The 12945-nt window shown below is 35.2% G+C and overlaps 1 protein-coding gene across 1 annotated transcript in view; it reads right to left on the reverse strand.

Annotated features, from left to right (window-relative positions):
* Positions 1-12526, reverse strand: part of LOC128553027 (uncharacterized) — a 47378-nt gene extending 34852 nt beyond the window's left edge. Inside the window, exons 1-7 of the mRNA XM_053534132.1 lie at positions 11868-12526; positions 10989-11042; positions 10335-10814; positions 9989-10033; positions 3085-3564; positions 1398-1451; positions 572-616 (exon numbers count right to left, since the gene is read on the reverse strand). Coding sequence (XP_053390107.1) covers positions 572-616; positions 1398-1451; positions 3085-3564; positions 9989-10033; positions 10335-10814; positions 10989-11042; positions 11868-12330 — 1621 coding nt within the window. The 5' untranslated portion in view covers positions 12331-12526. The remainder of the gene's footprint in view (positions 1-571; positions 617-1397; positions 1452-3084; positions 3565-9988; positions 10034-10334; positions 10815-10988; positions 11043-11867) is intronic.
* Positions 12527-12945: the final 419 nt, after the last annotated feature.

A 12945-nucleotide genomic window follows, 5' to 3' on the forward strand; every position in this document is an offset into this window, starting at 1 on the left:
GTATTCACTTTTGGCGGTAAAACTTGTAGGGTATATATATCACATGATTTTACATACATGAGAGTTAAAAAGTTGTGCAAAGGGAAATGTTAAAGGAGTAAACATAGGAAAAGAGAAAAATTGTAAAAATACGATACTTGGATTTAAATATAAATTTGGATGTGATAAAAATTTGGATTATATGAAAAATTAAAAGTGTAGAAGTGTAAAAGTTGTTATTTCTCAATGTGTCGTTGAATGGTTAAAAATTAAATAAAGAAATGGGTTCTTCGCCACAACATTTTAGATTTGTGACATTTTGTAACATACAATGTGAATTCGTTTCTGTAAAATTAACGGTTGAACAACGCATAATTAAAATATAAACGCTTTTTGTTATTATATTTGTTCAATTCATTTTTACACCTTTATGCTAAAACAGCACCAACGCATGTTTTGTTTTCGGTTAGAGCATCTGCAGTGTCACTCGGGATTCTGCAAATTTTATAACATGAAAACAAATTTAAACATGCGTTATCGCATCATTTGTTTTCTTTTAATTAATGATTATGAATTCGACGACTAAACGTACCGAGAAGATTTCTGTATACTGTATCTTCAGTTGCACCTGCTTCTTCTGGAAAATATATAATATATATATAAACAATATAAATATAGGAAAAGGGTGTTCGATCAATAATACGGGTATATTAGAAATGAGTAATTTGCACGGACACCATAGACCCATTCAACTGCATTTAAATGCTTTTTGCAGACAGAAAATTCTTTTTCTAGAGTGAACGTTTTATCCTGTTTAGCAAGGGATTCCAATTCTCTGAATTTGGTTAGTTTCTTAACAAAGGTTAATATTAGATGCAATTGACTATTTTTAAAAGTTGTGTTCCTTTTTAACCAAACAATGGGAGGCGTTCGTGTCCATATTGTATGTTTTTGGTAATGAGGCTGTCTACGCTGCTAACAATACAGTTATGATCTCAGGTATTTTTTTTTAAGTTTGTTCCATTTTACCCCAGCACTTGTTCCAGTTTGCCCTGTCGACGGTGCATATTGGAACATCACACCTTGTTACTTTGAACCAACATATTTTATTTCCCATTCGCTCAGAATTTAAAATAAGTCGATATTCTTGGAGCAGATGCGCTGTCTGATCAAAATATATTTAATAGTCAATTTGCACAATTTCAGACGAATACAAAAAAAAAACGGTTAAAACTTAATTTTTGTTTCGATCTGATCCGGTCTCCCCTAACGCCTGTTTTCGGACGTGACTGAGTTGGACGTTATATCAGACTGAAATTAAATGAAAATGATAATTACGTCACGCGTTGGACTAGCAATTTATAATCAATTTGTCGTATAATTGTCTGTTGAATTACCACATATTTCTTACTAATTACCTTTTATCCTTTCAACTTTGTTGTCTACAATTTTCATCCTTTTTTCTGCAGTCCCTAAAAAAAATGAAAGTTACTTTATGATACCCTATCTACATTTTACTGTTTCGCCTAGGTAACATTACTTTTAATAAAAAATAATTATTATATTGCAAGTGTCTGAATATAACTCAATACTTTATTTATTTAATTCACAAATGTGTCTCTCATTATTGAATGATAGCGACATTCACATGCGTGTTCCTTACACCCATCATATACATATAGCTATAAACATTTTTCTTCTGTTTTGTCAAATCCTGCATTTATAGGAAGCATAGTTTTAAACCCTCACACTTCGTCCTTGCAGTGAGGATTATGTGAAAATACTTACTACAATCCATCCTAAAAACGTTTACGTTGCGTTTTGACGATAAATAGACACACTAAAATGTACATCAATATTTGTAAACAAATTTACACAATAACTGAGCGTCCTTTTTTCACAGAGGCTTTAGTTAATATTTTATTTGATTTCCTTGATTCTTCTTTGAGGGTCTTAATTTCATTTTTAAATTCCGAGTTTTGTACTTGAAGCTGCATACACAACACTTGGTTCATGTTTGAATTACTTCTACACGATCTGGCATACCTTCAGTTAATGCCGATTTTATCTCGTCTTCGATATTGTTTAAGGAAGGTGCACCGGTAGACTTTGACAAGCCTAGTACAGAATCTCTAAAACCACTCCTGGCAGTATTAAACATCTGATCATCGATTACGTCAGTGCTTGAAATGTGTTGCAAGCTATTACTTATATCAGTAGTTTATACATAATTTATTTTAGGTCGATTGTGAAGCAAGTTCTACAACTTAGATCTATATTAATCACTCTCGACACCTCATTCCTGATGGAATCCATCGCCACGAGGGTATGAGAGAAGAGAAGCCGGTTTCCCTTTTAATGCTGAGCATCAAGCAAGGGAGCTACTGGTACCATTTTTCACGTCTTTGGTATGACGCGGTCGGGGATCAAACCCACGACCTCCCGCACTCGAAGCGGACGCTCTACCACTATGCTATCGAGTCTAGGCTTATATCAGTAATGTCACGCAGACAGTCTCTTTCATTTTGTTTTAACTGATTTGAAAATAAATGCCTAAGTAGGACTGCTAGTAGAGTTACGTCCCATGTTTTAATATGCTGGGTAACATTAGCAAAATGACCAAGACTGATCTTCAATCCTCTACGTAATCTATATCTGGTTTCCGAAAAAGCAGATAGTCTTCTAAACTCGTGTATGCGTGATTTGTGTCTGCCTTCGCTTTAGCTATAAAACGTTCACTTTATGGCCTAGGACAGATGTTCACCACAAGCGTTACCAGCCGATAGTAACAGTTGCGACAAATATTTGACTTGTCTGTTACAGTAATTAATTATTCAGCAATTCTTATATCAAGCCGACAAATATGTAAATAAAATTTATTTGTCCACTTCCTTTCGTTTGACAGGTCATTTTAGGGTCTATAAAGTGAGGTTTTGCATACAATACAAAATATCGCAGAACTAATGCATGTCTCTCAGAAAGTTAAATCAAAGTTCTCAATTGTAATACTTCACGTATTATTCATCCTGAAATGCAACTGAAAATAGGATTCTAAACATAAAATGTAAATTAACTACCTAAGTAAAGTAGAGTTTGTACGATTACCTGGTTCATGTTCCCCCCTCCCCTTTGCACGAGTGCCTGCCATGTACACAATACGATCTATCAAAGGATGAGTCGGCATATGTGCTTCCCACATTCGAAAGACCTCTGTTTCCATCGTAATAATAACGGCAACTTTCTTTTCCTGTACAGCTGCAAACAATCTGTCAAACTGCCGATACCATTTGCATGCTTCAACTTTGTCAAAATCCATACCCGTCAACAGTTTGAGAATTATCACAGGTCGCAAAGAAAACTTGACATAAATCAGTTCTTCGGGGTTAATTATGACAAGAAAGTTTTCTTCTCCATTGCTGAGATCGTATGCTTGCAGCAGCTGAAACGACAAGCTTGTCTTCCCACTTCCGGCAGATCCGACGATAGCAATCGTACTGTAATCTATAAACATTTTTTCAGCCTCGGCCTTGACTTGTTTTTCAACCGTCTTACTTGTGTAGTTATGGCGATATATTTTAGAGTACTCTGAATGAAAAGAAAATCAACCATGTTTTTCTTAATCACACGCGTTTGCATGAAATATATTCAAATCATCCGTGTTTTTCTTTAAATTTTTTTTAAAAAATTGAATATTCCTAGACAGCAGCTTATTGTCAGAGGAACAGGGGTTGAAAATATGATACATTGCATTTTTACAGGGAGAAAATGTAGAAAGATGCTCAAAAAATGTTGTGCAAAACTGTATAAGATCTCCAAATTTAATTGCTGTACCTTTAAAAGCAGAAAGTAGGTCAGTAGGTCAAACTCAAGGTCAGGTCAAATCAAGGTCACTGAAAGCCAGTTTTGTGATGTAAGCTCAAAATTGCAAAAATATCTTAAAAAAGAATAAAGTAGGTCAGTAGGTCAATGTCATGGTCAAGTAACAATGTAATCACTATGGGTCATCAACTAGTTAAACTTAACAGCATATCAAATATGTTAGAAAACTATTGAAGTTTTTGTCCAATGTAACTATTCATATTTGAAACAAATAAAGAGTCATGACTTCATAAGAATAATTCAAAAGGAACGCGCTTCGCACATGCACAACTACACTTGGTACCGATGATGATAATAGCAAACGGTTTGATAAATGTCTGGCATACAATGACTGCGAAATAGTGCGGACATTTTTTCCATATACATATGAAGAAACAATTAATAAAATAAAGGACCATACCTATGTGAATAAACATTCATATGAAACCCGCTTCGCAAGTACACAGCTGGGTTAGGTACTGATAATAATTACAAGGTTTGATGGAAATCTGGCAAATAATTGCTAAGAATTAGCGCGGACAATTTTTTCTAAATACAAATAAAGAAAACAATTAATAAAGGGCCATGACTAAGTGAAAAATAGTCCAATGAAACCCGCTTCGCGCATGCACAACTAGGTTATGATGATAATTAAAAGGTTTGCTGAAAACTAGCCTGGACAAATTCCGTCCACAGACAACCGGACCGACGGACGTACGGACCGGAATCCAATACACTAGTATCTGGGGGTATAATGATAACTAGAATATCATTAATAGACTAGTATCTGGAGGTATAATGATAACTAGAATATCATTAGATTCCGAAATTATTACACATTATCAACATCATAGTTGCATAAATTGGCCTTTAAATATGCCAAAACTCACAGTCTCATAAATTATATTAATACTGATTAAAATATGTAAAAGATACGAGATAGGTTTACAGTTCTGTTCTATTACAAGTAACACAACTTTTATTTTGTTTTTAATTACCAAGTCTGATATAATCTATGCGTCCGAAAATTTTATTCTTTATTCTAACTTGAAACTACTGTTCTTTTTGACAGGTGATTACACTACTACTGTTAAAATATTTTCATTTATCTATATTAATAAGTAATGGTATCATTTAGGAAGTTTTAGGAAGTTTTTTGTTAAGAAAATGAAAAGCAGGCATTCTGTGTGTTAGCCATTGCTTTCGTTGCTCAAAAATTGGAAGTACAGTAAAATTAGAGCGTTTTTTGGAAGACAGTGTGTAGAAAATAAGATACCTCTGACGATGCGCATGATACCATCCTCGTTGTTTCAGTCATTCGAGCGGATACCGTCCTCGTTATTGAAATGAACAATACATTGACGCAGACCACTTTTCTAAAATTTAACGATAATATGCAATGACCAACCAAGGTAAAGATAAAACTGGGGTCTTCTATACCCTTCAGCTACTGGAAGCAGCCTACCAGAAGAAAACTTCTCCTCGCATAAATGTCTTCAAATTTGCTACCAAGATCCATCAACTTAGACCCTGTGTATACTTAACAATTGAATTGCGATTTCAGAAGCGGCAAAGTCTGTCTGCACGTGTTGTCTTGTGTTGTTTAAAATATTCACCCACCAAGAAGATATGAATTCGGCTGTTCCACTAATATTTTATTGCAGCGGTGTCTACAGATAGAAGTATTGCCTATAGACATTGTGACGCTCCCTTACTGGAGATGTAAATTTGCCTTCCTTTTTGTTAATGTCTGCTACTCAAATTCTGGCATGATTGGGAGGCACATGCCCCCTTGCCTCCGCCCCCGTTCCTATGCCCCTATAAACCGAAGGTACCCAGGACCGTAGGCCCTGCAGAAATTGAAATTGAGACTGACAGTAACAACAATGTTTCATTGTTACCCCCTCTAGTAGGTTTGCAGGTTTGTCGGGTAAATTCAAGCCTCAAGAAATTTGCTAATTCTCAAAATGTTGAAAATCGGACCTAAAATGGTGGGAAATTTAAAAAAGTGAAAACGACGAAATACTTTGGTGAAACTACATACTTTTTGCAGTTTGGCAGGCCCCATTGATAAAAATCCTGGATCCACACTATGCTTGTCCTATGTAACTATTTGTATATTATTTCAAAGTTATTACAGCTCGTCTGATACTTAAACTTTATTAAAATAGTATCTTACATGTTTTGGCGTCTGCCGTCATGTTGTGAACTCATGTATTGCAAATGGTGATTATGAATCTGAAGTCGGGGAGTAAGTTGAAGTATGAACAAACAAATCTGTTTATATTATGTGCACTTGTAAATAAGTCGCGTAATGAGCACTACCTTAATGGAGGTTGCACCTATAAACAGAGTCGAATATTACCCGATACGATATAAGGCAAACTGATGAAGCCGAAGCCTCTCTCTATACGCATGCATGCGTATATCAGGAGAGGTGGTCTGAATTCCCTTTCGGGAAGAAAAGGAAGGTCTTATCATATGCACAGGTACACGGTGCATTCACAAGTTTTGTCGTTTTTAGAAAGAAACTGAAGTAGAAAAAGAACTTCAAGAAGACGAGAGAATAGAATGGTTGGTGTTAAGGAATGCTTAATATTGGTGATATACTGTCAACACGGTCCACGCTCACTTCTTTACATCTTAGAAGTTAACATTCTAATCATATAGATCTACTAAAGGTCGGGCTTCGCATGAGGTACACCATCATAAACTAGTTCTTATAAAGTACCACGCTCCTCACAGCGGTACCTTCCATTGCGTTCATTTAGTGTACCGTATGGGGAAGTAATCGCTGATGGGAGTTTTATAAATTGTTCATTGACATAACGAGGACGCGGGGAGTTTAATAAATGTTCACTGACATAACGAGGACGGTATCTATGTGCAAACGGGTAGGTATCTTTGTTTATTTTCATCCATCGTCAGAGGTATCATCAAATACAGCGACAGGGTGCATATAATTGAAATTTTATCAACAAAAACAAATTGCAGGTAAATGATCCATATGTGTGGTAGTTGAGTATGTACAGTTCTACCAATGAGAGTGGCAAATTAAGTTACCTGAACTTTGAACAAAGAACGTCTCTAAACGTCAAAATACACGCATTTGGATACATTCCTTCATGACTGATATTTTCACCAGTACGAATTAATGCATTGCCTCGGACGAATCTGTCTATAAAATATTCAACATCCTTAAATATGTGTCATACGTTGGCATTGTTTTTATTTACCCTATACAGCCTACATGTATATAAATCACACAAGGACGCTATCGCTCACACGAGTAGGTAACCGAATACCCAGTGTGATTTTCTTTTTTTATTTTGTAAATGGTTTTCCTTTCGTAATTTCGAAATGTATCTGTTTTTTTTTAAAAAAAAGAGAAGATTTTAATGTCTAAATCAAAAATATCGGATGTCACATTATTTCGTTATTATAAAATAATATTTCTATTTCACGAAATGTGTTTCTTTTCTATAAGATATTATTTCGTAAATAATAAAAATTGTTTTGTAAAAAGAAATATAGTAACATTTTATTTTAGACATAATGCCATATTTTACGTAAAAAATAAATAATATTCTATAATTACAAAATAGTATTTTGTAAAATCGACATACACATTATTACGTAATTACGAAATCTTACTCCAATATTACGAAACTCAATAAGAGACCAAAATAGGCCTAAGTCGCTCACCTGAAGAGGACTTTGACCATCTGACACTGCTTTGATTAGGATCCTTTTCGGCAGTTCATGAGAATAAGTCGTGTAAATGTAATTCTACTTTCAGCCTTAGCGGGCCTTAAAAGGGCCATCTGCCTTCAACTGAACAAATTTGAGAGGTGAAGTTATTATAATGATACAGACAAAGTTTGATGAAGATCCATCCAGCAGTCCATGAGAAAATGGCGCTTGATGCTGGTTGTACTCTTAGCTCTAGCAGCCCCTAAAAGATGTCAAGTGCTCCTATTTAAAGAATTTCACAGAGGACCTAATAACAATGGTACAGAACAAGTTTGATGAAGATCCATCACTTGACTCATAAGAAGTCATTAAAGTTTCTTTTCAATTTTAGCTCTAGCACCCCTTTAAAGAAATATATATGAGATAGCCTTATCATAATGCTACAGACAAAGGTTGATGAACATCCATCTGGAGGTTAATAAGAAGATGGTGTTTAAAGTTGTTTGTACTCCTAGCTCTTGCGGCCCCTAAAAGGGTCCAAGTGCCCCGAGTTGAAGAAACTTGAGAGAAGACCTTATAATGATGCTATAGACCATGTTTTATGAAAATCCATAAAGTGGCTCAAGAGGAAGTTGTTTAAAGTGTTTTATTTCTTTTTTAACTCTGACCGCCCCTAAAAGAGTCCAAGGTAAACCATTTGAACAAATTTGATAGAGGTCTATGCTAGAATTCTACTGACCAAATTAGGTGTAAGTCTGACCAGTAGTTTCAATGAAAAATGTTGACGGAGGACGATGGAAGACGGACGATAGGCGACAGACGCCGGACTATCCACCTATACAAATAGCTCACCCAGAACAAAGTTCAGTTGAGCTAAAAAGTGTAATCTCTAAAAATAAATGTTGTGGATCTCCGTACAAATACGAGTTATATGTTTTAATTAAAAAATATAAACGAGCGAGTGTCAACTGAATCAAAGTATATGATTAATTTTCACTCCGACAACGCACCTTGACTCGACCATAAACATATGCTCAGCAGATTTTAGGTGGGAGACGCCAAATCTACCTCAACCGCTTCACCTCACCCCAACTCGTTCTTGTCACGGTGAATTGTTTTCTTTATGTGTTTTTTTGTGTGTTATTCTTACAAGGTCAGTTGAGAAAATACGGCGAACACGACATAACTTTGAAATTTTAAACCGTGTTCATCGCGTCTCACCAGTACGCATTCCTGTTCTGTCTTCATTGCTCTAAACACTGAAGCTAAAAGCGGAAACTGCGATAATAATAATTTGCAATAGCAATGTGCAAATGTGTAGCTATCTTACATTGAATGATCACCATGATGAGACAAGGTGTGGCGCACAAAACCCGCACAATGAACTGAAAGGCTACAATCACATTTGAAGGTTACAGGTGAAATAGGGAAAAATACGATTGATTAGGACTATCCGATCTTCTTTTTAAATGCACATATAGTATATATACCCACTATGCGCATTTATTATATACCTATATAAATTCTGTAAAAAATCGGCTTGTATTTCACAATTAAATACGAACAGACAGACAAAAATTCCGTATTGTACCTTTTAAATTCCGTATTGTACCTTCCGTATTGTATGCTGCCGGACTATTTTCAGTGATATGCATGACCCGACACATTTCTATAAATAGCGCGCATAAAAACTTCAGTAAGTTCCATTTAACATCGATAAACATTGAAGATTTCGTTCAAGAACAAAACAAGAATAAAAATGGTGAAGGTATATAATAAAAGGGTCTTGGTCTGCACTGGTCGCAAAGGTCGTGGATTTTGCCAGGTCGGATCACACTCGGCGCTTGCGCGCCTCGTGAGATCCGATCTGGCAAAATCCACTCGAGCCGAATACTGCATCCCAGATCAAGCTACTGTTATAATAACCCTATTTTATTACTAACATTACTGTATTTTATTTTAAACAATTCAGTTAATTATAACATAGCATTGAGTCGTTTGGGATGTACCGTAAATACAATCGGAAGTATGAAAACAATACTCAAACACCATAATGTTATGTCTGTCATTGCGAATGTTACCTTTTAAACTCGGTCCTTGAGCTTATGTCTCGCTGAAGAACATTTAGAAATTGAAGATACAAGCCGTATAAAATCGAAAGGGTGGACAAAACTCTTCTTAAAATTCTGTCGCTAGAATGTACCAGATGTTTAAATAAGCGATAAACTGTTTCACGTAAGAATTATGTTAACATACCTTTGTACTACATTTTGAAAAAAATACTAAAACGTATGTGTAACATTTCTGATTTGTGACATTTTGTAACATACGCTAGCACGGCAGTGTCACTCGGGATTCTGTAGATTTTATAATACAGAAAACAAGTTTAAACATGCGGCGTTATCCCATCATTTGTTATCTTTAAACTAATGATTATGAATTCGACGACTAAACATACCGAGAAGATTTCTGTAAACTGTATCTTCTGTTGCACCTGCTTCTTCTGCAAACAATTACATGTATGATACAAATGGCAGTAAGATTTTTTTATTTTAATTTCATGAAATATTTTTAAGAATTAAGGCAAAAGTTCTGGAGCTCTAACTTGAAAAGTTAAAAGTAATGTTAAAGAAATAGATTACTAGTATTACCTTATCATTAAATATTATATTATCTTAACACTGCGACTGTAACATTTTAACCTTTCAACAGTTTCTGAAAAAAAGTGTATAGTAGTAAAATGTATATATCAAACAGTAATATATTTCGGTGTATGATCTATTTGAATTTCTCAAAAGAATTACCAGGAGTATTTCCCGATGTGGTATCTATGTAAACAGTAGACGCCGGAGATAACATGTCATGCTCATTCTGTCTCGCCACTTCATTCAGAAGTCTCTGGTTGGTTACAATGATAATATCAATAACCTCGTCATTGTCGTCATTCGTTGCGTCCAACATACTGTCAAATTCTTCTAGCATTGTTTCAACCTTTTGTGAATCGTACGTTGACCTGCCGAACGGTTCACGGAAAAGTACAAATTGGGCATCTTCTGGGCTGATCCGTTTCCAGTCGGATGGATTGTTTATTTCCAAGCATTGGTCAGTACGCTGGTAGTTTCTTTGATTAACTGCTGCAAGTGCGCATTTGTAAGTCAACATATTATCGTGACCGGTGACAATAACGCGATGGTTCTCTATAAGCTGTTGAGTAATAAGGGCAATGTCGTTCTTGAAAGACTCTATGCAGTCGTTCTCCTCTGTCAGCGCCTTTGCAAGTTTTTCTGAAAATAAAATAGTAGAGTGTGATCCCGTTACCATTTTTGCATCTACACCCTTATAAAAAACTTCCAAGGACGAAATACAAGTTTAACAGTCTGAAATATAATTTACGAAATTTATACCCCATTATTCTTGTATAATCTCTATTGAATTACCACATATTTCTGACAGATTACCTTTCATCCTTTCAACTCTGTTGACAACAATTTTCATTCTTTTTTCCGCCATCCCTGAAAAAATGGAAGTTGTTTTATAATACTCTTACAACATTTTACTGTTTCACGGAGGTAATATTACTTTTATCAAAAATAAATAATATACATGCAAGCGCCTGAATAGAACTCGATACTTAATATATTTAATTCATATGTGTCTCATCATTGCATGATAGCGACATTCACAAGTGTGTTTCTAGGCTGAACACCTCTAAATCCAGCTCTTCTTTATTTCATATAAAATCCACTTACTTTATAACGGTTTTTCGACATTTTCTAGCATATCAGATTTTCAGAGACTTATATTCCCATAAAGAACTAGATCGCTACTTTACAAAAACAAAAAGAAAAGGGGGGTGTTAACTTTTATATAAGAAAAATACAGTTCGGTAAATACAACTCGCTGAATTTACTACTTTTCGCTTCTTTCAATTTCTCTTTGCGAGACATTAAATTCTTACGCCGCCATTTTTACCTAGCATGCGATAGGAACATGCCGATTTCAATAGAATGCAAAGTGATACATACTGAAACGCGGTAGGGTAAAAGTAAGCACGTTGCTGTCGAGAAAATGCACTAGGAAAGGAAAAAAGATCAGTACTATTTATATTGGACTACTTTTGATAGACCAGCGGAGGCTTACATTCTATTTGGTAGTGATCAGCCTTCTAACAACCACTATACATATAATAATTTACATTTTTCTTCTGTCAAATCCTGCATTTATAGGAAGCATAGGATTTAACTCTCGAACTAACCCCACGGGTTACATGATATTATTTAACACACGTTTTGACGATCGATATACACCAAGTTGTAAACAAAAATGTTATAAAATACCTGAGCGTCCTTTTCTTTTCACGGAGGCTTTTGTTAATATTTTACTTGATTTTCTTGATACTTCTTTGATGGTCTTAATTTCGTTTGCAAGTTCAAAGTTGTGTAGCTTAAGCTGCATACACACCACTTGGTTCCATGTTCGAATTACATCTACAAGATTTGGCATGCCTTCAGTTAATGCCGATTTTATCTCGTCTTCGATATTGTTTAACGAAGGTGCACCAGTACACTTTGACAAGGTTAGTACAGCATCTCTAAGACCACTCCAGGCAGTATTGAACTGCTGATCATCAATTGTGTCAGTGTTTGCAATGTGTTGCAAGCTATTTCTTATATCAGTAATGTCACGCAGACAGTCTCTTTCTTTTTGTTCTAACTGATTTGAAAATAGCTGAGTCAGTAAGACTGCTAGTAGAGTTACGTCCCATTTTTGAATATCCACGGATCCGACCGCTGGGTACATATTGGCAAACTGATCGAGACTGATCCTGAAACTTCTACTTAATTTATCTATGTCTGGTTTCCGGAAAAGCAGGTAGTCTTCTAAACTCGTGTATGTGTGATTTGTGTCAGCCTTCGCCTTAGCTATGAAAAGTTCACGTAATGGTCTAGGACAGATGTTCACCACAAACGTTATCAGCCCATAGTATTTGTCGGACATTCTGAAATAAACCGTGAAAGGACCTGATGTGTCTCGAATTATTTATATAAGAAACAATTCGTTTATCAATTTCGGTTTAGGAAAACAATAAAGATTTTTTTTATATGATGAGGAGGCAAATATCCAAGTTTATAGAATTTTACAGAGACCGATAGTGATTCCCACAGGCTTTCACAATTTTCACCACACATTCTTAATTTATGTCTTCTCAAAGAAAGAGCAATGTATTTAGTATCTAATAAAAAGGTAAAGGTAGATAGTTCAGAAAACATTTTTACAAGCAAGCCACCTAAACTAACTACTCGTCTAGAATTTTTAAGACGATATGAAATATATAGGATACAGAATATGACTCTAAACATCTTTTCACATTCGCAGATATAGCTGTGTAAACAAAGCGTTTAGGTGGTTATTAAT

This window comes from Mercenaria mercenaria, unplaced genomic scaffold (assembly GCF_021730395.1).
Source record: "Mercenaria mercenaria strain notata unplaced genomic scaffold, MADL_Memer_1 contig_3393, whole genome shotgun sequence".
Classification (NCBI taxonomy): domain Eukaryota; kingdom Metazoa; phylum Mollusca; class Bivalvia; order Venerida; family Veneridae; genus Mercenaria; species Mercenaria mercenaria.